Source organism: Ranitomeya variabilis, chromosome 1 (genome assembly GCF_051348905.1).
Source record: "Ranitomeya variabilis isolate aRanVar5 chromosome 1, aRanVar5.hap1, whole genome shotgun sequence".
Lineage (NCBI taxonomy): Eukaryota > Metazoa > Chordata > Amphibia > Anura > Dendrobatidae > Ranitomeya > Ranitomeya variabilis.
This window is the reverse complement of record NC_135232.1, coordinates 783861816-783887939: the sequence shown is the minus strand read 5'-3', so window position 1 is coordinate 783887939 and position 26124 is coordinate 783861816. Positions and strand designations below refer to the sequence as shown.

At 46.1% G+C, this 26124-nt stretch overlaps 1 protein-coding gene across 2 annotated transcripts in view; it reads left to right on the top strand.

Annotated features, from left to right (window-relative positions):
• The first annotated feature begins 323 nt into the window (after positions 1-323).
• LMNB2 (lamin B2) overlaps positions 324-26124 on the top strand; it is a 76987-nt gene continuing 51186 nt past the window's right edge. The window contains exons 1-2 of one of the 2 annotated variants that reach the window (XM_077272722.1): positions 324-691; positions 17855-17991. In XM_077272722.1, the coding sequence (XP_077128837.1) occupies positions 494-691; positions 17855-17991 (335 nt within the window). In that variant the 5' untranslated portion in view covers positions 324-493. The remainder of the gene's footprint in view (positions 692-17854; positions 17992-26124) is intronic. The other variant, XM_077272714.1, reaches the window with a different exon arrangement.

The following is a 26124-nucleotide window of genomic DNA, read 5'->3' as shown; positions in this document are numbered from 1 at the left end:
CAAACGATGCTAGTGTGAAAGTAGCCGAAGAAAAAGTAAAGAAGTTATAGCTCCTGCAACAAGACAACACAACGTGTGGGGGATAAAAAGGCGAGTCCTAAAGGCCGAACGTGGTTCCAAGGGTTAATAATGTTTTTATTGTTATCATAAAAATCGTAACAATAAGGTGACACTGCAGCAATAATAAAAACCCGACGCTGCCTAAAATGGCGGCGGTCCATATTCAAGGACTACATTTCCCATGATTCCGCGCTGCATGGTACAGTGTGCAGCGGCGCAGCTATTTACTAGGCGTATATGACCCTACTAGACATGGCCGCGCCTGCTTCCGAACAGTCGAACGACGTCACACGCTGCCTCTCCTGTGATTGGTTGGAATCTCTTACTCCCGCCATTCAATGAAAAGTGACCGTTGCCTGAGGAGAAAGGAGCTGCACGGCGAGTCTTGAGGCGCTCACTACTTCTCCAGCGGGATACCCCCCTGTATTCTGACATGGCGACCTCGACCCCGACACGTGGAGCCTCCACACCGCTGTCTCCGACTCGCATCACCCGGCTCCAGGAGAAAGAGCAGCTGCAGCATCTCAATGACCGCCTGGCCGTCTACATAGACCGGGTGCGCTCCCTGGAGCTGGAGAATGACCGGCTGATGCTGCAGGTCTCTGAGAAGGAGGAGGTCACCACGCGGGAGGTGAGTGCAGGATGTTCGTTGTGCGCGCGACATGTCGTGACAGGTGACACTGGCGTTCTCCGTGCGCGGCCTCAGTGACTTCCCCGTGGGCCAGCAGAGAACTTTCCCCCTTGACATGTAGTTTCTGGCAGGTGCGGTGTCCACATGTCACCGCTGTCGTCTTGTGAGGAGCTTGTCCTGCTGGCGCCGCCATCTGGCGTGTGTGGGTATCACATACGGTTTCCTATGTACTGTTTCTGTGGCAGTCTGTACCAAAAACTAAAGCAAAACCTGCGTTTTTGCCGCAGTTCCTGCCAAGCACGCAGGTTTTGAGGCAGAAAAAAAAAACCCATTGTGAACTTAGCTTATGCAGCACATTTAAAAATATTAAGGCTATGTGCACACGTAGGAAAAGAGGTGCAGAATTTTCTGCACAAAATCCGCATCTCCTGGCAGAATCCGCAGCTGCGGTTTTTATGCAGGTTTTTATGCAGAATTGATGCATTTTTTCCTGCGGATTTTGCCACTGCAGATTTTTAACATGTAGGGGTGCAGAAACGCTGCAGATCCGCACAAAAGAAGTGACATGCACTTTGAAATCCGCAGCAATTCCGCACTGATTTTTCCGCACCATGTGCACAGCTTTTTTTTCGCATTGAATAACATTGTACTGTAAATCACAGTGCGGATCTGCAGCGTTTCTGCGTGGAAAAATCCGCTGCGGATCCGCAGCAAATCCGCATCGTGTGCACACAGCCTAAAGGGTTCTGTCTCCAGGTTTTCACATTTTAAAGGGAACCTGTCAGCAGGATTGTAAACAGTAACCTACAGACAGTGTCAGGTCGGCGCCGTGTTAGGCTACTTTCACACTAGCGTCGGGCCGAGGTTCCCGACGCTAGCGTTGTCTCCGCCGCACAACGGGGGCAGCGGATGCATTTTTGCAGCGCATCCGCTGCCCCATTGTGAGGTGCGGGGAAGTGGGGGCGGAGTTCCGGCCGCGCATGCGCGGTCGGAAAAAGCGGACCGTCGGGAGCAAAAAACGTTACATGTAACTTTTTTTGCTCCCGACGGTCCGCCACAGCACGGCGCAACCGTCGCACGACGGTTGCGACGTGTCATTGCATCGCAAATGCGTCGCTAATGTTAGTCAATGCAGAAAAAACGCATCCTGCAAGCACTTTTGCAGGATGCGTTTTTTCGGCAAAACGACGCATTGCGACGTAATGCAGTTAACGCCAGTGTGAAAGTAGCCTTACTGGATAAAATATGATACCTTGGCTGATGAAATCCGTCTTGTGGTTGTTGTGTAATCTTTATTTTCAGCTTTGTGTTAATGATATGCTCGTGCCCTAAGGCGGGGTCTTCACGTGGTGCTCTGATTGTATATTCATAATGCAGACTGCTGACAGGACACTGCTCCCTCACTGACCTGCCCCCTAGTTTGCATAATGAATAACATACTGAATAAAAAAATAAAAAACCCTTCTGCAGGCGTCAGCCGTGGCCCCTGCGCTGCAGCATAATCGCATGGTTACTGTGCACGTAATAATCCCTTTTGCTTTTATTAATTGAGCGAGGGGGGGAAAAGTCAATTTGAAAATGGCGCCTACACAGTAGCAGCTATCAGTGTGTATAGAATTAACCTTTTATTCTACCCCCGTACAGTGCTGTCTGGTCCAAATATGTGTTTTGGATTTTTTTTCTCTTTTTAGAGCCTTTTGGAGTTTTTTTTTTCACCAACAGAACATGATCTGTGGTAGTGTGGCTTGAGACAGCTATCTACCGTATGTTTTTCTATATGCTTCACTTTAATGGAAAAGAGCTTGTTTTAACAAATAAAAATTTTACCAACATCAAGAAGTACATACCGTATTTTTTCAGACCATAAGACGTAAAGTTTTTTTGGGAAATGGGGGTGCATTTTATGTTAGGAATATACTTACAAATTCTTTTGGCGATGATGCAGCCGCCCTTCCCAGGTTGGTGCGTCGGTGGTGCTCCTCTGTGGGGCGGCGGGACTCCGGCATTTCATGAAAGCCCGGAGGCCCCTGCAGATCCAGTGCAGCGATGCGGTGGCCTCCAGGAAAATGGCCACTAGGGGCAGCGTATGCACACATTCAGATCTCGGTGGCAGCACTAGATCTGTGGGGGCCTCCGGGCTTTCACAAAATGCCGCCCCACAGATCACACACGCACGCGCGCCACCACCACCACCACCCTGGGATGGGATTTCTCGGAGGCCACCGCACCAGCCTGAACCACCGAACAACCCCCTGTGACTGCTCCTCCATCTGTACCGATTTTCTCCAGCGTCCAAACCCCCCCCCGTAAGCTGAAGTCGGACTGTTAGAGACGGACCCCCATTTGGCCCATTATATTTTTTTCCCTATTTTCCTTCTGAAAATTTTGGGGTTCATCTTGTGGTCCTGTGCGTCTTATAGTCTGAAAAATACGGTACCTTTGTATTGTCAGATGGCATCAAACCCAGGGCTTAGTAATGGAGAGGCGTCTATAGGACACCTATCCATTTCTAATCCTTTAGCTGTATGGTGAATATGAATAGTCTTTTATTTGAAATAAAAACACCAATTTTTTTTTTCCATTTTTATTTAACCCCTTCATGACCCAGCCTATTTTGACCTTAATGAGCTTGCCGTTTTTTGCAATTCTGACCAGTGTCCCTTTATGAGGTAATAACTCAGGAACACTTCAACAGATCCTAGCGGTTCTGAGATTTTTTCGTGACATATTGGGCTTCATGTTAGTGGTAAATTTAGGTCGATAATTGCTGAGTTTATTTGTGAAAAAAACTGAAATTTAGCGAAAATTTTGCAATTTTCACATTTTTAATTTTTATTCTGTTAAACCAGAGAGTTATGTGACACAAAATAGTTAATAAATAACATTTCCCACATGTCTACTTTACATCAGCACAATTTTGGAAACAAAATTTTTTTTTGCTAGGAAGTTATAAGGGTTAAAATTTGACCAGTGATTTCTCATTTTTACAACAACATTTACAAAACCATTTTTTTTAGAGACCACCTCACATTTGAAGTCAGTTTGAGGGTTCTATATGGCTGAAAATACCCAAAAGTGACACCATTCTAAAAACTGCACCCCTCAAGGTGCTCAAAACCACATTCAAGAAGTTTATTAACCCTTTAGGTGTTTCACAGCAGCAGAAGCAACATGGAAGAAAAAATGAACATTTAACTTTTTAGTCACAAAAATGATCTTTTAGCAACAATTTTTTTTATTTTCCCAAGGGTAAAAGGAGAAATTGGACCACGAACGTTGTTGTCCAATTTGTCCTGAGTACGCTGATACCTCATATGTGGGGGTAAACCACTGTTTGGGCGCACGGCAGGGCTCGGAAGGGAAGGAGTGCCATTTGACTTATTGAATGAAAAATTGGCTCCAATCTTTAGCGGACACCATGTCGCGTTTGGAAAGCCCCTGTGTGCCTAAACATTGGAGCTCCCCCACAAGTAAGCCCATTTTGGAAACTAGACCCCACAAGGAACTTATCTAGAAGCATAGTGAGCACTTTAAACCCTCAGGTGCTTCACAAATTGATCCGTAAAAATGAAAAAGTACTTTTTTTCCACACAAAATTTCTTTTAGCCTCAATTTTTTCATTTTCACATGGGCAACAGGATAAAATGGATCCTAAAATTTGTTGGGCAATTTCTCCTGAGTACGCCGATACCTCATATGTGGGGGTAAACCACTGTTTGGGTGCACGGCAAGGCTCGGAAGGGAAGGCGCGCCATTTGACTTTTTGAATGGAAAATTAGCTCCAATCGTTAGCGGACACCATGTCACGTTTGGAGAGCCCCTGTGTGCCTAAACATTGGAGCTCCCCTACAAGTGACCCCATTTTGGAAACTAGACCCCCCAAGGAACTTATCTAGATGCATAGTGAGCACTTTAAACCCCCAGGTGCTTCACAGAAGTTTATACCACAGAGCCGTGAAAATAAAAAATAATTTTTCTTTCCTCAAAAATGATTTTTAGCCTGGAATTTTTTATTTTCCCAAGGGTAACAGGAGAAATTGGACCCCAAATGTTGTCGTCCAGTTTGTCCTGAGTACAATGATACCCCATATGTGGGGGTAAACCACTGTTTGGGCGCACGGCAGGGCTCGGAAGGGAAGACACGCCATTTGGCTTTTTGAATGGAAAATTAGCTCCAATCATTAGCGGACACCATGTCGCGTTTGGAGAGCCCCTGTGTGCCTAAACATTGGAGCTCCCCCACAAGTGACCCCATTTTGGAAACTAGACCTCCCAAGGAACTAATCTAGATGTGTGGTGAGCACTTTGAACCCCTAAGTGCCTCACAGAAGTTTATAACGCAGAGCCATGAAAATAAAAAATAATTTTTCTTTCCTCAAAAATGATTTTTAGCCCGGAATTTTTTATTTTCCCAAGGGTAACAGGAGAAATTGGACCCCAATAATTGTTGCCCAGTTTATCCTGAGTACACTGATACCCCATATGTGGGGGTAAACCACTGTTTGGGCACAAGTCGGGGCTCGGAAGGGATGTAGTGACGTTTTGAAATGCAGGCTTTGATGGAGTGGTCTGCGGGCGTCACATTCCATTTGCAGAGCCCCTGATGTGCCTAAACAGTAGGAACCCCCCACAAGTGACACCATTTTGGAAACTAGACCCCCCCCAAAGAACTTATCTAGATGTGTAGTGAGCACTTTGAACCCCCAAGTGCTTCACAGAAGTTCATAACGCAGAGCCGTGAAAATAAAAAATAATTTTTCATTCCTCTAAAATTATGTTTTAGCAAGCAATTTTTTATTTTCGCAAGGGCAACAGGAGAAATTGGACCCCAATAATTGTTGCCCAGTTTGTCCTGAGTATGCTGGTACCCCATATGTGGGGGTAAACCACTGTTTGGGCGCACGTCGGGGCTCAGAAGGGAGGGAGAACCATTTGACTTTTTGAACGCAAGATTGGCTGGAATCAATGGTGGCGCCATGTTGCGTTTGGAGACCCCTGATGTGCCTAAACAGTGGAAAGCCCTCAACTCTAACTCCAACACTAACCCCAACACACCCCTAATCCCAACTCTAGCCATAACCCTAATCGCAACCCTAACCCCAACACACCCCTAACCACAACCCTAATCCCAACCCCAACCCTAACCACAACTTTAACCCCAACACACCCCTAACCCTAACCACAAGCCTATTCTTAACCCTATTTCCAACCCTAGCCTTAATTCCAACCCTAACTCTAATTCCAACCCTAAGGCTATGTGCCCACGTTGCGGATTCGTGTGAGATTTTTCCGCACCATTTTTGAAAAATCCGCAGGTAAAAGGCACTGCGTTTTACCTGCGGATTTACCGCAGATTTCCAGTGTTTTTTTATGCGGATTTCACCTGCGGATTCCTATTGAGGAACAGGTGTAAAACGCTGCGAAATCCGCACAAAGAATTGACATGCTGCGGAAAATACAACGCAGCATTTCCGCGTGGTATTTTCCGCACCATGGGCACAGCGGATTTGGTTTTCCATAGGTTTACATGGTACTGTAAACCTGATGGAACACTGCTATGAATCCGCAGTGGCCAATCCGCTGCGGATCCGCAGCCAAATCCACACCATGTGCACATAGCCTAATTCTAACGCTAACCCTAGTTCTAACCCTACCCCTAACCCTAGTTTCACCTTTCTTTATTTTATTATTGTCCCTACCTATGGGGGTGATAAAGGGGGGGGGGGGGGGTTCATTTACTATTTTTTTTATTTTGATCACTGTGATAGGTTTTATCACAGTGATCAAAATGTACATGGAACGAATCTGCTGGCCGGCAAAGCCACACCCCCCTGGGCTGAAGTACAACTCCCCCTCTCCCCGCAGATCGGGTGAAATTGGAGTTAACCCTTTCACCCGATCTGCAGGGACGCGATCATTCCATGACGCCACATAGGCGTCATGGGTCGGATTGGCACCGACTTTCATGACGCCTACGTGGCGTCATGGGTCGGGAAGGGGTTAAAAATAAGTTAGGGGAGTATAATGCCTTTTCCATTGAACCAAAGTCTCCTGTGTTAAAATAAAACAAAAACAACAATATCCCTCACCTATCTGTCGTTCTGTCCCATGCAATAATCCATGCCTGGGGGATAAACAGTTTTCAACCTGGACGGTGCCAAGGTGCGACCGTCCAGGCTGTGAATCGCTGATGAATGAGCGAGCACAGCATCAGTGAGGTGTTTTCTGGGCGGCTGTGGGCTGTTATTTTTAAGCGGGGGGAGCAGTATCCATGACCCCTTACCAGCCTGAAGATACCAGTCCCCAGCTGTCTGCCGCTGGTTCTTAAATTATTATTTTTTTAATAACTTTTAAAAACCAGTGTGGGACCCCTCAATTTTTGTGAACCAGCTGACAGCTGAGAGATACATCCTAAATACAGGGGAATCCACGCCGGTTTCTTTTTTTAAATTATTTGTTTAGGCCACGTTCACACGTTGCGGCTTGCTCTGCGGGTTAATCCCGCAGCGGAATTGATAAATCTGCAGGGCAAAACCGCTGCGGTTATCCCTGCAGATTTATCGCGGTTTGTTCCGCGGTTTCCGCTGCGGGATTACTCCTGTACTATTGATGCTGCATATGCAGCAATATGCAGCATCAATAGTAATGTAAAAAATAATAAAAATTGGCTATACTCACCCTCTGACGTCGCGATCTCCCCGGCGCTGCACGCGGCTGTGCTGACAAGGACCTTCGTGACGTCACGGTCATGTGACCGCGGCGTCATCACGGTCATGTGACCGCGTCGTCACCACAGGTCCTGCAAGCACAGTAACTGAGACCGGACGCCGCGGGCAGCGCTGAGAGGTGAGTATAGCTTCATTTTTTATTTTAATTCTTTTTTTTACACCAAAATATGGTTCCCAGGGCCTGGAGGAGAGTCTCCTCTCCTCCACCCCGGGTACCATCTGCACATTATCCGCTTAACTTCCCGCAACGTGGGCACAGCCCCATGCGGGAAGTGAGCGGATCAATGCATTTCTATGGGTGCAGAACCGCTGCGATTCTGCACCAAGAAATGACATGCTCCTTCTTTTTTTCCGCAGAAAAGCCGCGCGGCTTTTCCCGCGGAAATCCGCAGCGTGGGCACAGTGGGTTTTGTTTTCCATAGGGTAACATTGTACTGTACCCTGCATGGAAAACTGCTGCGGATCCGCAGTGTCAAATCCGCTGCGGATCCGCAGCAAGACCCGCAAAGTGTGAACATAGCCTTACAGCGCAGGAGCCAGCTGATGAATACTCCCATCAGCCACCCCTTGCTTTCTCTTAGAAGCAGCAGGTGTAGGCTCATGGGAGTAATGGTCGCATTAGCCATTGCCTGCTCTCGCTATTACCGTGTTTCCCCGATAGTAAGACAGCGTCTTACTTTCTTTTACCACTCAAAAGTCCCACTATGTCTTACTTTCGGGGGGGTGTCTTACATTGGGAAAAAAACCTGTGTGGTCGCTGGAGAGCTGTCACACAGACAGCTCTCCAGCGACCAACTATGCGAAGTCCCCTGGTAACCAGGGTAAACATCGGGTTACTAAGCGCAGGGCCGCGTTTAGTAACCCGATGTTTACCCTGGTTACCAGTGTAAATGTAAAAAAAAAAAGAAAAAAAAGTGAGGTGTCATATCTTGTTTTTTTCCAGAGATGATTTTGGAGTTTTTGGGCTGTCGGGACAGAATACAGTGGCTCTTCCTTTGCCTTTTGGTGTTTTTAATCCTTCCATCTCCAAGTTCTAATGGTCGCTTCGCCGGAGGGCGCCCCAGTGCAGGCTGCAGTAGGCCGGCTCTGGCGGCGGGTCCATGCGGGGTGGAGTAGATGAAGCTGGCCGCTGCTTGCTGCTCCGGAGCGCACAGTCCGTGCTGGGGATGGTGCACCGGGCTGGGGGAGGACAGGACGTGCAGGTATCCGCCGCCTCCTGCGCCAACCACAGCGCCGCCCCCGGCCACGAACCCCCCCGGAGAAGCTGGAGCATTTGTCGGGGAGCAGCAGCTGGTCGTGCCCGAGGTGGCTTCCCTTTCTCATGGTACGGAGCCGCCGCCGCCTTCTCCGCTCTCCTCCTTGTGAGGCGGATTGTACGGCTGTGTGTGCTCGGGCCCCAGCTCTGACCTTCGCGCGTAAACCGCATCCCTTCATTCATTGTCAGCTGACCTGGAGCCATTTTTCAGCCGCGGCGGTGGCAGGGAGGTCGGAGCTGGGGCCCGAGCACACACAGCCGTACAATCCGCCTCCCCGGTGCTCGATAGCCCTCCGACGAGCTCACCTCAGCACCTGCTCTAACTGCAGCCCCGGCTATTTGTAGGGTGCAGGCCGGGCAGTGCGGATTACTGGGGTCACAAGGAGGAGAGCGGAGAAGGCGGCGGCTCCGTACCATGAGAAAGGGAAGCCACCTCGGGCACGACCAGCTTCTGCTCCCCGACAAATGCTCCAGCTTCTCCGGGGGGTTCGTGGCCGGAGGCGGCGCTGTGGTTGGCGCAGGAGGCGGCGGATACCTGCACGTCCTGTCCTCCCCCGGCCCGGTGCACCATCCCCCGCACGGACTGTGCGCTCCGGAGCAGCAAGCAGCGGCCAGCTTCATCTACTCCACCCGGCATGGACCCGCCGCCAGAGCCGGCCTACTGCAGCCTGCACTGGGGCGCCCTCCGGCGAAGCGACCATTAGAACTTGGAGATGGAAGGATTAAAAACACCAAAAGGCAAAGGAAGAGCCACTGTATTCTGTCCCGACAGCCCAAAAATCACCTCTGGAAAAAACAAGATATGACACCTCACTTTTTTTTCTTTTTTTTTTTTACACTGGTAACCAGGGTAAACATCGGGTTACTAAGCGCGGCCCTGCGCTTAGTAACCCAATGTTTACCCTGGTTACCAGTGGCTGAATCGTCCGCATCCCGCAGTTAATGCAGCAAAAGGTACCGGTACGGCTTATATTTTTACAACGTACAGTACTATGTCTTACTTTCGGGGGTGCGTCTTACATTAGCCGACCCCGCTAAAACCCCCACTACGTCTTACTATCGGGGAAACACGGTAGTTAAATACAACTCTCAACATGGGAGAATGATGAGAGCGGTCTTCAGCACCAGGGAACAGTGCTAAGGGTACGTGTCCACGGTCAGGAAACGCTGCGTGTTTGACGTTGCGTGGGGCCGCAGCGTCAAACACCCAGCGTCCAGATGTTCCAGCATAGTGGAGGGGATTTTTTTAAATCCCGTGTCCACTATGCGTGGAAACACGCAGGCGGCGGCCCTGCGACTCCGGATATGCTGCGCGTCTTTCACATCGCAGCATGTCCGTGTTCCTTGCGGCGACGCTGCGGCGACGCAAGGAATAACACAGGGCCCTATGCGAGGGGTGCGATGATCCCGGATGTGTACAATGAACACATCCGGCATCATCGCGTCCCAGAAGGGGGCGGGGCTTAACGCCGAGCGGCTTCGCCGCTCCGACGATACCGCCGGCCATCCTGATTGTGGACACGTACCCTAACTGTACCGCTGCTTCCCTTGGTCCTGTACGTGTGGTACTGATGCTGCAAATGGTTGCCACAAGTATTACACACATGGACACTGATATCTCCAGTACCGGTGTAACAGGCCAGATTAAGCCCCCCCCCCCCCCCCCCAGAATATACCTGGGGTGAAAGTGGCCTAGGCCAGATTATACCCCAGGTATATTCTGGCCTAGCCCGAACTATACCCCGGGGTACAAATTGGACTAGTCCAAATTATACCCCTCCAGGTCAGAATATACCTCAGCTGCTGTAGATCAGATTTTTCAGCCTTTTAAGAACCATTGAGTGATATAATCAATAACGGAGCCTCAGGCAGCGCACAGGGGCCTCAGGCAGCCCACAGGGGGGTCCCAGATAGCGCAGGGGGGGAAATAGACAGAGCGCATGTCCCCTGTGCGCTGTCTGGGACCCCCCTGTGCGCCATTTGGGTCCCACTGTACGCTGTGTGCGATGTTTGGGGCCTTGCTCTTGAGTATATCACTCAATCCTGTAAGGCTAGTTTCACATTTGCGTACAGCCGTGCGCATGCGTATGCTCTCAGTGAAGCCTTGACCACTGCTGTGCCCTGCCGGTTAAGCTCCGCCCACATTTTGACGGTGCTGCAACCCGCGGCGAAGGCAACAAGTTGGATTTTCTTGCGTTCACCGAATCGTCGCAACCACGCATGCGGACGCAAACATCCGCAGGGCCTGCGTACCCAATGATAAAGATGGGGTACGCAGGCTGCATGCGTACCTGGGCGGAGCTTAACTGGCAGGCGCGGCAGTGGGCGGGGCTTCACTAAGAGCGTACACAGCTGTGCGCAAATGTGAAACTAGCCTAAGATGTCTAGGGCCCCTGTGCAATGTCCCTGTGCGATGTCTGGGGCCCCGTTCTTGAGTACATCACTCAATGGTTCTCATAAGCGTGAAAAATCTAATCTACAGCAGCAGGGGTATAATCTGGCCTAGGTATAATATGCCCATGGTCTATACTCCTCTAGGGCAGAATATTAGTGTGTTTTTGCTGCTGTAGTGCTACAGTATAGATGCACATACACAAGCCATATACCATTTCATGCAGCTTTTGTCAGATTTTCATGCAGTCTGCAGCAGATTTCCCTCTTCCACGTGACGCGGAGAAATCTGCTGTGCTTCTGCACAAAAAAAATCCACATCGTTGGGATGCGGATTTTGATGCAGATTGACTGCTGATTTTTTCCCTGTTAGGCTATGTGCACACTTTGCGGATTCCACTGCGGAAACCCGTTGCGGTTTTTACTGCGGTTTCTTCTGCGGATTTTCATCTGCAGTTTCCTATTGGAGCAGGTGAAAATCCGCAGAAAAGAAGTGACATGCTGCGGAATGTAATCGGCTGCGTTTCCGCGCGTTTTTTTCCGCAGCATGTGCACAGCGTATTTTGTTTCCCATAGGTTTACATTGTACTGTAAACTCATGGGGAAACTGCTGCAGATCCGCAGCGGTCAAATCCGCTGCGGATCCGCAGTGGAATCCGCAAAGTGTGCACATAGCCTTAAAAATCAACAGCAAATCTAGTGCAAGGGAACAGGTGGACTAGACTTATAGCATGTGTTGAAGGCATTACATTGAACTGACAGTAGATGGTGCAGTTCCATCAGTGCATAGTTAATGTTATGTGTTGTAACTTTTTATGTATGTTTCTCCCTGCTCTCTATGATATGTACCTTAAATTCTCCAGTGTGAGTTCCTATTCTATCCTGATAAGGTAATATAAAGTGAACTTGGAACACCTCCAACAAAAAAATTTTTTTTTCCAATTTTGACAACAATGGAAGACCAACTATATGATCAGCTTTTGAGATTCTACACTGCAACAGAGGATCTACGATCTACCTCCAGAGAAACGTTCAAATGCCAAGTCCCAGTTTAGAGAAACATCTAAGCCATATCGAGCAGAGAAAGGGATAATTTACTATGGAAAAAAGGAGGTTCTCACTAAAAGTCGACTGCCAAATATCCTGAAGGCCTGTCACGACAACCAACTTCTGGTGGCCATTTTGGCAGAGATAAAATATTTGCCAAAATTTCTGACTGTTATTACTGGAAGGGAATGAAGAATGATGTTTACCAACATGTCAAAGCCTGTCAAAAATGTTTTGTCACATGTCCCAAAATCAGCAAAGAAGCTCCACCACTCAACAGTATACCAGTGCCTGGAAAAGTAAGGAGCTTAGTTGGGACTGATATGATTGGTCCTCTTCAGGAATCATCAAACGGCAACAAATATATAGTTGCTGTCACTGATCATTTCTCGAAGTGGACTGAAGCAACAGCTGTTCCAGACAAGAGTGCCATGTCAGTAGCAAAATCTTTGTACACCATTATTTGCCGCTTAGGCTGTATGGACACTCTCATTAGCGACCAGGGAAGAGAGTTTGTGAACTCAATCATTGAAGACCTGATGGATCATTTTAAAACAGATCACCGCATTTCATCTGCCTACCACCCACAAACAAATGGCCAGCGGGAACGTGACAATCGAACACTCGAATCTCTTTGCAAGCTTGTCAATGACCAAGGAACCAACTGGGACCAGTTCATCCCTGGTGGTTTGTTTGCCTATCACGCATCTGTGCATGCCTCAATCAAGTGCACTCCATTTGACGTCATGTATGGACGAAAGGCTAAGCTTCCTATTGACCTCAATCCATCAGCAAATGACACTGTGGATGTCATGTCTCTTTCAGATGATGCCAACCCTGATGTGCTAAATACACTCACAACCATTCATAACAGGATCCTCTCAACTGTAAGTACCAACATCCATTCTGCTCAGGAACACCAAAAGTGTGCCTTTGATCGCCGACACAAGAGCAACAAAGAAATCACTGCTGGCACCATTGTTTATATCAAGAATCAATGTCGTATTCATCGCATGGGTTCAAAGATGGCACCACGCTGGGTTGGACCCTACTTAGTTGTGGAATCCTTAATTAAGGGACGAGTAAAACTTAAGAACAATAAGACTGGCAAGATACTAAGCAACACCTACCATGCCAGCAACCTTAAGATTTACCAGGATGAAGAGACTTCTCTACCACCCCAGTCCCCTGATGACTGTCCCAGTGACTCTGCCACACAAACGCCAGCAAACCAAGACTTTCAACCCACTACCAAGTTCAGGAAGGAAGTATCTTACCACCACTCTTGACCTTACGTTTAATAGGGTTGTGTACTTTGGAGGCACAAGAGATCTTGGACAACCACAGCATACATATAAAACCAAAGGTGATGGGAACTGCTATTTTCGGGCCATCAGCTATTTCCTGACAGGAACAGAGGACAACTACTCCCTTCTCAGAGCTAAAGTCATCCACCACATGAAAACTGACTTGTCCAAAAAACTACAGGGCTACTGTAATCAAGATGTGAATAAATATGTGAACACCTCTGGCATCTCTCGTGATGGAGTCTGGGCAACTGATGCTGAAATCATGGCCACAGCAAATCTGTTGAGTTGTGACATCGTCATCCACACCAAAGTTGGTGACACCATGGATTGGTTGACCTATCCCGCAAGCTTCAATCTGCAGTCAACAGAACATGCACTTTATCTTGAAAACAATCATGATCATTTTAATGTTATCAGTGATTACCTTTGAACGTTTATATTGTAGTGTCCTATCACCAGCCATGTGTACGATTATCAGCCGAAAGCCTCTCTGGAACCAATAATCGCTCCATGTAAAAGTACCTTTATAAGTTGAAGTTTCAGAATGTTATAACTTTTATTATATCCTGACCAGTTTTTTTATGAACAGTCAAGGCTTTCAGGTTGAAGTAAAAAAAGTTTGTGTATTTAGAGTTTTAAACACTAAAATGTTGAAAAATTATGTAATTCTTGAGTATATCACTCAATGGTGCTCATAAACGTGAAAAATCTGATCTTTAATATGCTTTAATCTTTAATATACTCAAGAACGGGGCCACAGACATCACACAGGTGGTCCCAAACAGCGCACATGGGATCCCAGACAGCGCACAGGGGGCAGAGACAGCGCACAGGGGTCCTGTGGTCTGCCTGGGGCCCCGTTATTAAGAATGTCACTCAACTTTTCTCAAAAGCCTGAAAAATCTGATCTACAGTAGCTGGGGTATATTCTAACCTGGAGGGGTATAAACTGGACTAGTCCAATTTGTACCCCGGGGTATAGTTTGGGCTAGTCCAGAATATACCCGGGGTATGATCTGGCCCAGAGGGGTATAAACTGGACTAGTCCAATTTATACCCCAGGGTATAGTTTGGGCTAGGCCAGAATATACCCGGGGTATAATCTGGCCTAGGCCACTTTAACCCTGGGTATATTCTGGGCGGGGGGTTAATCTGGCCTGTTACACCGGAAATATCAGGACATGTGAAACCGCCCTTAGGAACACACTCAAATATATTGCACGTGCCCAATGGAACTGCGTGGGAGACCTTTTTTTTTTTTTTTTTTTTTTCTTTAAAAGCAGTGAATGAGGGAACGTAGCTTTGTTCCTTATTTGTGTGCTTTACGTGTATGATTTCAGGTTTCTATTTGTGGACTACTTGGTTCTGCTATCCTCCTGCTCGTCCCTGCGGCACGGTGGGATTGGCTACAGGAACGTTCTGAATGGGGGGGGGGGGGGCGCGGCGGCAAATCCTTTGGCCACGCACGCGCGCTGACCCGGATACAGGGTGAGGGCTATAAAAAGCCACAAAACATGCTGCAGGGCTGCTTTTGGCCCATTGCAGCGATGGATGAGCCGGCGGCTCCCGTGGAGCAGGAGCGTGCCTCAGAGAGGTCCCATGCAAACCCCCAGCTGAAAAACCGAGGACGAAACAAGCAGCCCAGCTGCAAAGGTACTTCTAGGCTGAAGGATCCTCTCGCTCCCCCCGTGATCCGGTACCTACCGCTACTGCTTGGGTAAGAGATCTTCGTGCATGTACCCTGATGCAGTATTTCCCCTATTTATTTTTCTAGGGCATGAAATGCTCTGGTAGGGTGTACTTTCTTAGGTTACGGAAAGTAATTTTATTTTAACCCCTTCATGACATGACGTATCTTTTATGGCACATGACAGCTGATTTGATCATGTCATGTTCACCTAACAGCCGCCGTGGAATCGCGATTCAGCTGCGGTTGTTAACATCGCGCCGTAAGTGCGTCACTAACTCCACCCATCGGCACCCCTGTCACATGATCGTGGGGAATCAATGGGTTGGCATGACAACCAGAGGTCTGCAGGAGACCCCCATGGTTGTCATTGCCAATTTGTGATGAGTCCCTCTTCGTGGTCAGCTTTCATAGATGAAATAAAATTGTTTGATATTCTCATTTGGTGAGAAGCACCTGTATTATACTGAATCTTTTCTTTCAAAACTACATATCAATCTGCTCAACTCCCCCTGCTCTGTAACATGGTGCCAGCAGAATAGACGGCATTTTTGTGGTGACAGCTTCCCTTTAAAAGTTATGCTTTGCTTTCATCTTGTGGCATATACTTTCAATAGATTCTCATCTATTTCTCAATTTTCTAAGTTGCACATGACTGTAAATGAGCAAAAGCTCATGTCTGCGGCTACCGCTTGAACTGCCAAGCATAGCCGAATCGTGGCAGTGTATGTTACTATTAGAACCACAAACAAATTGGTGGAAAAAGTCCATGAATAGCACAAACTAATGCAAAATCAGAATATCTTTATTGATTAAAACCACATATACCAAAGTACAAAACAGGGGCATGACAGAAGTTGGTGGTGAAAAAGCACATCACAGATGAGGGACCACATATGCTGCGAACACATCACAAGTGCAAATGCGCAATATAGCTAAAGTATGGTGACCGCATATGCTAAGAACATATCACAAGCGCAAATGCGCAATATAGCTAGAGTATAGTGACCGCATGTCAGCGTTACCTACCCGGAGGTATGTGAACCAAGCACGTGTGGACCTCAGCCCTCCCCGACGCGCGTTTCGGAAGCGCTAGGCTTCCTTCCTCAGGGGGCGCCCCTGAGGAAGGAAGCCTAGCGCTTCCGAAACGCGCGTCGGGGAGGGCTGAGGTCCACACGTGCTTGGTTCACATACCTCCGGGTAGGTAACGCTGACATGCGGTCACTATACTCTAGCTATATTGCGCATTTGCGCTTGTGATATGTTCTTAGCATATGCGGTCACCATACTTTAGCTATATTGCGCATTTGCGCTTGTGATGTGTTCGCAGCATATGTGGTCCCTCATCTGTGATGTGCTTTTTCACCACCAACTTCTGTCATGCCCCTGTTTTGTACTTTGGTATATGTGGTTTTAATCAATAAAGATATTCTGATTTTGCATTAGTTTGTGCTATTCATGGACTTTTTCCACCAATTTGTGGTTCTAATAGTGTTTTTCGGTGGGTCCGGATTTGTCCCATGATTTGGGTGTGAATGCCTTCCATTTACTACATTGGTAGCTATTTATGGTACCATGTGGCATTCCTCCCATTGTGTGCGTTTATCTGTTTATTACAGTGTATGTTACTGTAGCTGGAATATTATGTAAGTAATACACACTGGTCAGAGTATTTTGTTGATTTATCAGGAGACAACCTCAAGTCGAACATAAGTTTGGCTAGTTTCACATCTTAGAGATATTATAAGGCTATGTGCACACGCTGCGGATTTTGCTGCGGATCCGCAGCAGTTTTTCATGAGGTGTACAGTACCATGTAAATATATGTTAAACAAAATCCGCAGTGCACATGCTGCAGAAAAAAAACTCAGCGGTTTATATTCCGCAGCAAGTCAATTCTTTGTGCGGATTCCGCAGCGGTTTACACCTGCTCCTCAATGGGAATCCGCAGGTGGAATCCGCACAAAAACTGCGGTAATTCTGCTGTAAATACGAAGTGCAGTTTACCTGCGGATTTACCAAAAACAGTGCTGAAAAATCCACACACCATTCCGCAGCGTGTGCACATAGCCTAAAAGCTTCTAAATGTTTCTAAATTCAAAATGGCTTTGAGTATTGGCTGAAAGAGAAACTTTTCAATTACCCCATTTCTCCTAGTTTTGGCTTACAAATGCTAATACAGAATCCTATGCAAATTGTGTGGAAGTGACCTACGTCTGTGTGTTACATAAGGCTACTTTCACACTAGCGTTAACTGCATTCCGTCACAATGCGTCGTTTTGCCGAAAAAACGCATCCTGCAAAAGTGTTTGCAGGATGTGTTTTTTCACCATTGATTAACATTAAGCGACGCATTGTGACAGATTGCCACACGTTGCACCCGTCGTGCGACGGATGCGTCGTGCAGTGGCGGACCGTCGGGAGCAAAAAACGCTACATGTAACGTTTTTTGCTCACGACGGTCCGCTTTTTCCGACCGCGCATGCGCGGCCTGAACTCCGCCCCCACTTCCCCGCACCTCACAATGGGGCAGCGGATGCGCTGGAAAAATGCATCCGCTGCCCCTGTCGTGCGGCGGAGACAACGCTAGCGTCGGGAACGTCGGCCCGACGCTAGTGTGAAAGTAGCCTAAGTCTTGCAGTATTTCTACATTCTTCACTCCTGCAAATAATGCTTAATAGAATTTTAATATGTGCAATGTATGACTCAATACTAATTCTGAATGACTGTTTTCCTGTCTTGCAGGTTAGTGGAATCAAACTGCTGTATGAATCTGAACTTGCTGATGCTCGTAAAGTGCTAGATGAAACCGCAAAGGACAAAGCAAGGCTACAGATTGAGTTGGGGAAGTATCGGTCAGACTTTGATGAAGTAACAAACGCGTAAGTATGCGTATGTTGTCTGCACACTTTGTATCAGCTTACAGTTTATTAAAGCTAATGTCACTAGTGACATTGCATTGTAATATGGCTATTTTGAGGGTTGAAAATGGATAAATCTTTCTCATTTGATAAACTGTTGCTTCAGTATGTTTCCCTATGTAAGGGATGGATGGTACATCCTACTATAAGACCAACTTTTAAGGGGTTGTCTGGTCCAAATCGATAAGTCTGCAGTGACTGTGTGAACGCAGACTTATGAATTTCCCCCAGCACACCCACTGTGCACTGCGGGAATTCGCCTGTTTCTGAGCCGGGATCAGAGATTATGTATGCGTTATACATACTCCCAGCCAGAGCTCGTCTAGTGGGCGCAGCCTCGCTTCATACACTGGTATGGAGCGAGACCGTGCCCTCTAGTCAGCTACGCCCACTGGCTGCCTGCCATACCGTCTGGTCCAGGTGACACCCTGCAGTGCACAATGCGTGCACTGGGGGAAATTCATAAGTTTAATTTAGGCTACATTCACATTAGCGTTCGGTGCTGCAGCGTCGCCGCATGCGTCATGCGCCCCTATATTTAACATGGGGGCGCATGGACATGCGTTGCACTTGTGTTTTGTGGTGCATGCGTCAGGGCGCAGAGGACGCAGCAAGTTGCAGTTTTTTCTGCGCTCAAAACCATGCAAAAATGGACGCATGCGTCACCAAACGCTGCGTTGTGCATGCGTTTACATTTGCGTTGTGCATTGCGTCGCCGACGCTGCGGCGCACAACGCAAATGTGAACGTAACCTTAGTGACACCCAGTAGGTGAGCTTTTTTTTTTAATTCTTTTAATTCTTTTTTTAATGCATAAAACTGGTCTATTCACTTTAAAATGGATCTGTCGCCAAAATTTACAATGCAAACTTTATACATTATTAAATAACCTTTAGGTGTGATGGGACTAGTGTGTAATTTAGAACGTGTTTTCAGAATAGTTGTAGAATCCTGATATTAGCATTTTGAGTTCAGCTATGCAGTGAAAATAGCACAAAGGGTGCAAAATGTATTCAGTCTCCACCAACCCAGCCTGACAGTTGCAGCTTGTACTGAGCAGTGTGAGATCTCAGGGGAGAGGAGGGACACTGATGAGCTGTCAATCAGGGTTGGTGAGTGGAGATTGAGATTAACATTGTTAATAAAGATTACACAACCATTCTGAGATGACCTTTCAAACCAAGTGAACTAGCCTCATCAGGACCAAATGATCTGTTTTATTATGTATGCAGATTTGTTGTGTGAATCTAATGACTGACTGATTTGCCTTTAGTACTTATGTTGATTCAAAGAAAGATTCTATAGTTTCCTGAGTTTTAAAAAAACGTCTGGAATTTATGCACCTGTTTAGTTGTGTAATCCAGCAAATGTTTTCCATAAAGGCAACTTTCTGTCCCTTACAAAAGAGCTTCTATCCCAACTGTCAAGACAGCAACTGGAAAGTGTGGTCACATTAGCTCTGTCAGCTTTGGGAAACTTACAGAAGCTGCACTGTTGTACTGTTTCCCTGTAGCTATTGCAGTTAGTACACTATTAATGGTGATGAGCCTTTTTATTTTAGAATAGTTAGAAAATAAGGTACAACTACAAGTGCATCTCACAAAATCAGAATATCATCAAAAGGTTAATTTATTTTGGTTCTTCAATATAAAATGTGAAACTCATATATTATATAGTCATTACAAACGGTGATCTATTTCAAGTGTTTTTCTGTTAAAGGGAATCTGTCACCTCATTTTGGCCCTATGAACTGCGGCCAACGCCATCAGGGGCTTATCTACAGCATTCTGTAATGCTGTAGACAAGCCCCCGATGTAACCTGAAAGATAAGAAAAACAAGTTTGATTATACTCTCCTAGGGTCGGTCTCGGTTCGGGTCCGATGGGCGTCGCTGGTCCGCGTCCGGCGCCTCCCATATTCATATGATGTTGTCTTCCTCCTTGCTTCTGTTGCAGCTCCTGCGCAGGCGTACTGATTTGCCCTGCAAAGTATTGCAGTGCGCAGGGCCTTTCTGACCTTTCCCGGTGCCTGTGCACTGCAGTACTTTGCTCTGCCCTCAACAGGGCAAATCAGTACGCCTGCGCAGGAGCTGCTACAGAAGCAAGGGAGAGGACGTCATCGCATGAAGATGGCAGGTGCCAGACCGCGATGCCCATTGGACCGGACTGCCCCGGGTGAGTATAATCTAACTTTTTTCTTATCTTTCAGGTTACATCGGGGCTTATCTACAGCATTACAGAATGCTGTAGATAAGCCCCTAATGGCGGTGGCCGCAGTTTATAGGGCCAAAATGAGGTGACAGATTCCCTTTAATGTTGATGATTATGGCTTACTACCAATGAAAACTGAAGACTTTATCTCAGTAAATTAGATTACTTTATAACACCAGCTTGAAAAATGATTTTACAATCTGAAATGCATATTCAGTAAATGCACTCAATACTTGAAATACTCACCTCAAAAACTCCCACGCCGTCCGTTACTAACCTTAAACCGAGAAAGGTGTCAGACGTCCATGGAGCTGATGGTGGACGTCCTCCTCTCCTCCAACTGACACGCTCTGGTGGGCGAGTGGGTGGGGGACGGAGCTAGGACCGGACTTCTGAGCACGCTTGTGTGCTAGGATCATGGTCCTGCTATCGGATCTATGAGGATACGGGGTGGCAGTACACACCGTACTCATAGTCCATAATGTGGGATTACAGGTGTGGCTGTTCACCCTGTATCCCTCCGGAAAACCTGAAAGAAAACGACGCACATTGAGGTAGATAAGGGTCTAATGAAAGACCCGTGTCAACCTCCTACTGACACTAAGCTAAACTGAATATCTTACTTCCTGTCGGTAGGGTGTATACTGCAGAGGAGGAGCTAACTTTTTTATTTGCATAGTGGCAGCCTCCTAGTGGCAGCAGCATACACCCATGGTTCCTGTGTCCCCCAATGAGGCGATAGAGAAATGATTTTACAATCTGAAATGCATATTCAGTAAATGCACTCAATACTTTGTTGTGGCTCCTTTTGCATCAGTTACCTCATCAATGTGGCATGGAGGCGATCAGCCTGTGGTACTGCTGAGGTGTTATGGAAGCCCAGGTTGCTATGATAGCAGCCTTCAGCTCGTCTGCATTATTGGGTCTGGTGTGTCTCATCTTCCTCTTGTCAATACCCCAATCTATGGGGTTAAGGTCAGGCGAGTTCTCTAGTGTGAACTTTCCTCAATCAGTGATGTTTGGGGAGCCATGTTATCTGCTGGTGTAGGCACAGTGTGTTTTATCAAGACCAAAGTCAGCGCAGCCATCTGCAAGGAAATTTTAGAGCACTTCATGCTTCTCTATGCTGATAAGCTTTTTGGCGATAAAAATGTCATTCTCCAGCAGGACTTGTCACTAGTGTTGAGCATTCCGATACCGCAAGTATCGGGTATCGGCCGATATTTGCTGTATCGGAATTCCGATACCGAGATCCGATATTTTTGTGGCATCGGGTATCGGTATCGAAACAACATTAATGTGTAAAAGAAAGAATTAAAATAAAAAATATTGCTATACTCACCTCTCCGACGCAGCCTGGAGCTTACCGAGGGAACCGGCAGCGTTGTTTGCTTAAAATTCGCTCTTTTCCTCCCTTACGTGAAGTCCCGGCTTGTGATTGGTCACGTCACATTTTAAAATGCGCGCTTGTCCTGCCTCCCGTGACGTCACGGCTTGTGATTGGTCGCGTCGCCCATGTGACCGCGACGCGACCAATCAAAGCCAGAACGTAATTTTAAAATCCTGAAGGACCTAAAATTACGTCACGGCTTGCTGTGATTGGTCGCGTCACGGCCACATGGGCGGCACGCGACCAATCACAAGCCGGGACTTCACGTAAGGGAGGAAAAGCGCGAATTTTAAGCAAACAACGCTGCCGGTTCCCTCGGTAAGCTCCAGGCTGCGTCGGAGAGGTGAGTATAGCAATATTTTTTATTTTAATTCTTTCTTTTACACATTAATATGGTTCTCAGGGCCTGAAGGAGAGTTTCCTCTCCTTCAGACCCTGGGAACCATCAGGAATACCGTCCGATACATGAGTCCCATTGACTTGTATTGGTATCGGTATCGGATTAGACCTGATACTTTGCCGGTATCGGCCGATACTTTCCGATACCGATACTTTCAAGTATCGGACGGTATCGCTCAACACTACTTGTCACCTGTGAACTGGTGCATTGTCTTGCAGAAGGCGGACACTTTTGGCGAACACATCACATCTCTTGGTTTTGATGGCCTCCCGCAATTTCCTCAGCAGTGAAACATATGCCCCAGTGATCATGGTATCCTTTGCTGGGAAATCCATCAATACTACTCCGTGTTGGTCACAAAATACTGTGAGCATGACCTTGCCTGCCGAGGGATGGACACGTGCCTCCTTTGGAGGTGGTGAGTCATGATGATTTCATTGCATCGACTAGATTTCAGTCTCAGGATCATACTGATGGACCCAGCTTTCATCCTGTGTGATCAGTCTGTTGAAGTCCTCCTGGTTTCCATGGCACATCGTCAATAGAGCCTGAGGGCATTCGACTTGTTCCTGCTTCTGGAATGGTGAGAGTAGCCAGGGAACTCAGCGAGCGGATACCTTATGCATGTGAAGATGGTCTTGGATGACTTTTTTTCCACGGACCTTACACTAATCTTGACATTTCGGGCTAGGTGGCGAATGGTTACGTGGCGATTTTCCACAACGGTGACCTCCACTTGCTCGATTGTGTTCATTAATAGCAGAGTGGGGTCGCCCTGGAATTGGAGCGGTTTGCACCGAAGTCCAACCACATTTGAATTGATGATGCCAGTTCTTGACTACATCTTATGCTGGGGAATCATCACCATAAACCTTTCATCTCATCGTCTCCTTTGGTGTGTGGTCTTTCAAGTAAAGTAACTTGATGACTGCTCTGTATTCCACTGGGTCCATTATCAAACCTCACACCACTTCAGCACCTGTAAAATCAAGACTTATTAGTTATGAGTTGCAAATTGTCACGTAACCTATAGAGACTTGGATCATTACACATGTGCAGTTTCATTTTCTTGTGGTAAATAGAAGTGGGTCAGGGGAAATCATTAATGAACGCCCCTCATACTCCTTACTATTGTTGAATTTACAAATGTACGTAAGAAGCCTCTTTGACAGCAGCCTCTTTGACTATCAGTCCAGCCTCTGTGACTTTTTACCTTAGATCATGTGTGGAATGCCCTTGGGAGAATCGCAACGGATCACAGTGCAGTACATGTGAATATAAAGACACAATCTGCAAAAAAAAAATTAACTTCTAAATGACACTTAAAATAACAGAAAGCACTTGGGGTACAGAACCATAGACTAATAGTAGCAGGTATAAAACCTAGCCTTAGAGGCCAAATGGAGACTAGATGAGTGATGTGTCCTCCCCAGACCCAACGCCCCCGGGTGAAGCAGTGGCGAAATGGCGTCTGGTCTGGGGGACAGATCACTGATCTGGTCACTATTTGGCCTCTATGACTTGGTGTTATTCCTACTACTATTAGTCTATGGTTAAGTTCCCTAGGTGGTTTCTGTTATTTGGGCATTCCTTTTCTCTTTAGGTGTTGGGTATGCTACCACTGTGATTACTATTGGTTATGCTGAGGTAGCACCCTGAATAGACAGACTTTCTTGTCTAGGATAGACATACACTCCCATTTATGTTAGGGACAGCATACATTTTTATTGCACTTTAAATGTGGCCTATATTCAAACATGCATGTGCTCTCCTGATAAGTGAGGTGGGGGTATTTCATATTTGTTGTCTAGCCCTGGAGTCATGTATGAGATTTATTACTATCCTTTACACTTAACTGGATGTTTAATTCTTGGACTGTGTCCTTCCTATTAAGAGGTTTTGTTGCCCTGTCTTTTTTTTTTTAAATTGTTTTATGAATATAAAATCTGTAAAAATCCTTCTATATTTCTAAACACTCTTTTCGGTGATTACTTTGTATCTCCGTTCATACTGCACCCACAATCACAAATGATACACCATTTGAAAGGTAAACTTGCTCCCTTCAGCAAGAAAATAGCCAAACAAACCACACATCCACGATGTGATCACAAAATACACTTTAAACATTAATTTACGTAAACCTGCAGTAAGGAAAAATGACATGCAGCTGGCACCACACTACCCCAAAGCACAATACCACAAAGCTGTTTACAGACATCACAAACAAATCCTAACATTTGCCTTGGGCTTTCCAGCTTGCCAAACTCCTTGCACAGCCGACTTCAGGCACATTGGAGGATTGCACACTTCACTGCAGGTGAGTCACTTATGCAAACACATTTGTAAACATGCACTGCCTATTCAATTGCATACTTGCTCCGTTTATACTTCACCGACACACAAATGATACACCATTTCAAAGGTCAAATTAACTGCAGGTGGCATTTGCCTTGGGGTCTTTCCAGCTTGCTCAGCCTATTTCAGGCACATTCGAGGATTGCACACTTCACTGCAGGTGAGTCACATGTGCAAACATTTGTAAACATGCACTGCTTTTTACGTGATTACTTCGCCCCACACACACACATACACCATTTGAACTAGGTGAACTTAAAGTCTTCCTTCAACCTTAATAACTATGTATTTGAAAGGTAAACTTGCCCCTTCAGCAAAAAATGACACCAACAAGCCACACATTCACGATTTGATCAATAAATACAGTTTCATTCATTTTTAGAAACCAGCAGAAAAAGCTGCAAGTGGGACCACAACCTCAAGACATTGTTTAAGCCTCTGCTTATCTAACCAATTTATTGTTACCAATCTACATATATATAAATACCTCTGTGTTCATCATCTCATTAAATACATTTACATTTGAGCAGCTTGATTTTCCTGAAATTGTCTGTGCCCCCAACAACCAATGTGTGAAAATTTCACATGAGCCAACTAGTTTTTATATAACTTGAGTGTATTCAATTCATGTCTGCCAGCTTTCCAGTGCTGTTACAGATGCAGGTTGTGTGTATGTACTGTATGTATACATATATATATATATATATATATATATATAATGTGTGTGTGTGTATATATATATATATATATATATATATATATATATATATATATATATATATATATATATATACATACATACATACATACATACATACATACATACATACATACATACATACATACATACATACACACATACACACATACACACATACACACATACACACATACACACATACACACATACACACATACACACATACACACACACACACACACACACACACACAACATAAACCAGCATTGCTCCACTTCTAGATTTATGAAAAGCCGTGCACCAGTTTTCTGATGTTAATTTTCCTAAATTTGTGACTTCACGCTTTTCCACAGCCGTTGCTACTCTTCTTCTAAAGTGTGTCGGGGTGCTAATTCCCTGCCAAGTTTACTTTTATTTATGCCATGAGGTAGCATAAATATTAGCAGGAGCCAAACCTGACATTTTTTGTGTTGTGACACATGGGCTGCCCGAGATGTGCCAAATCTAATAAGGGGCATACACCTCTTCATAAATTTGATGCATTTTACTCCCACACTGTTGGAGAAAAAAATGTTCAGATTCTATAGGTAGTAAACGGCCGCCTGCATTCTGTTGGAGTACTGAATGATTGATGTGGCTTATGAATGGAGCAATTGAAATGGTGTAATAGATCCAGAATTGTGCTATTGTGCCTAGATGCCAGGCTTTGGAGTCAGTAATCCAAAGTCCCAACTCCTCAATCCACATCCTTTCCCCAGAAATGGCTAATATTTGTTCCCAAAGTCCATGAGTATACCCTTTTCTGTTCACTTTTATAAAAGAGTGCTAGCTGCCTTATGTACAGTTAGCTACCACAACAAGCTAATATTGTGCACATGCCTTTAGAGATTTTTTCCAAAGGGACGGTTTATGAATGGAGTTTATGATTAATAGGAAAAGTTGTATTTTGACACTGACTATTGTCGAATGAGCCGGGTTAATTTTCATTGTGCCAAATGATGGCATCCTAGATAATTAGTATAATCTATAGTGCTTAAGAT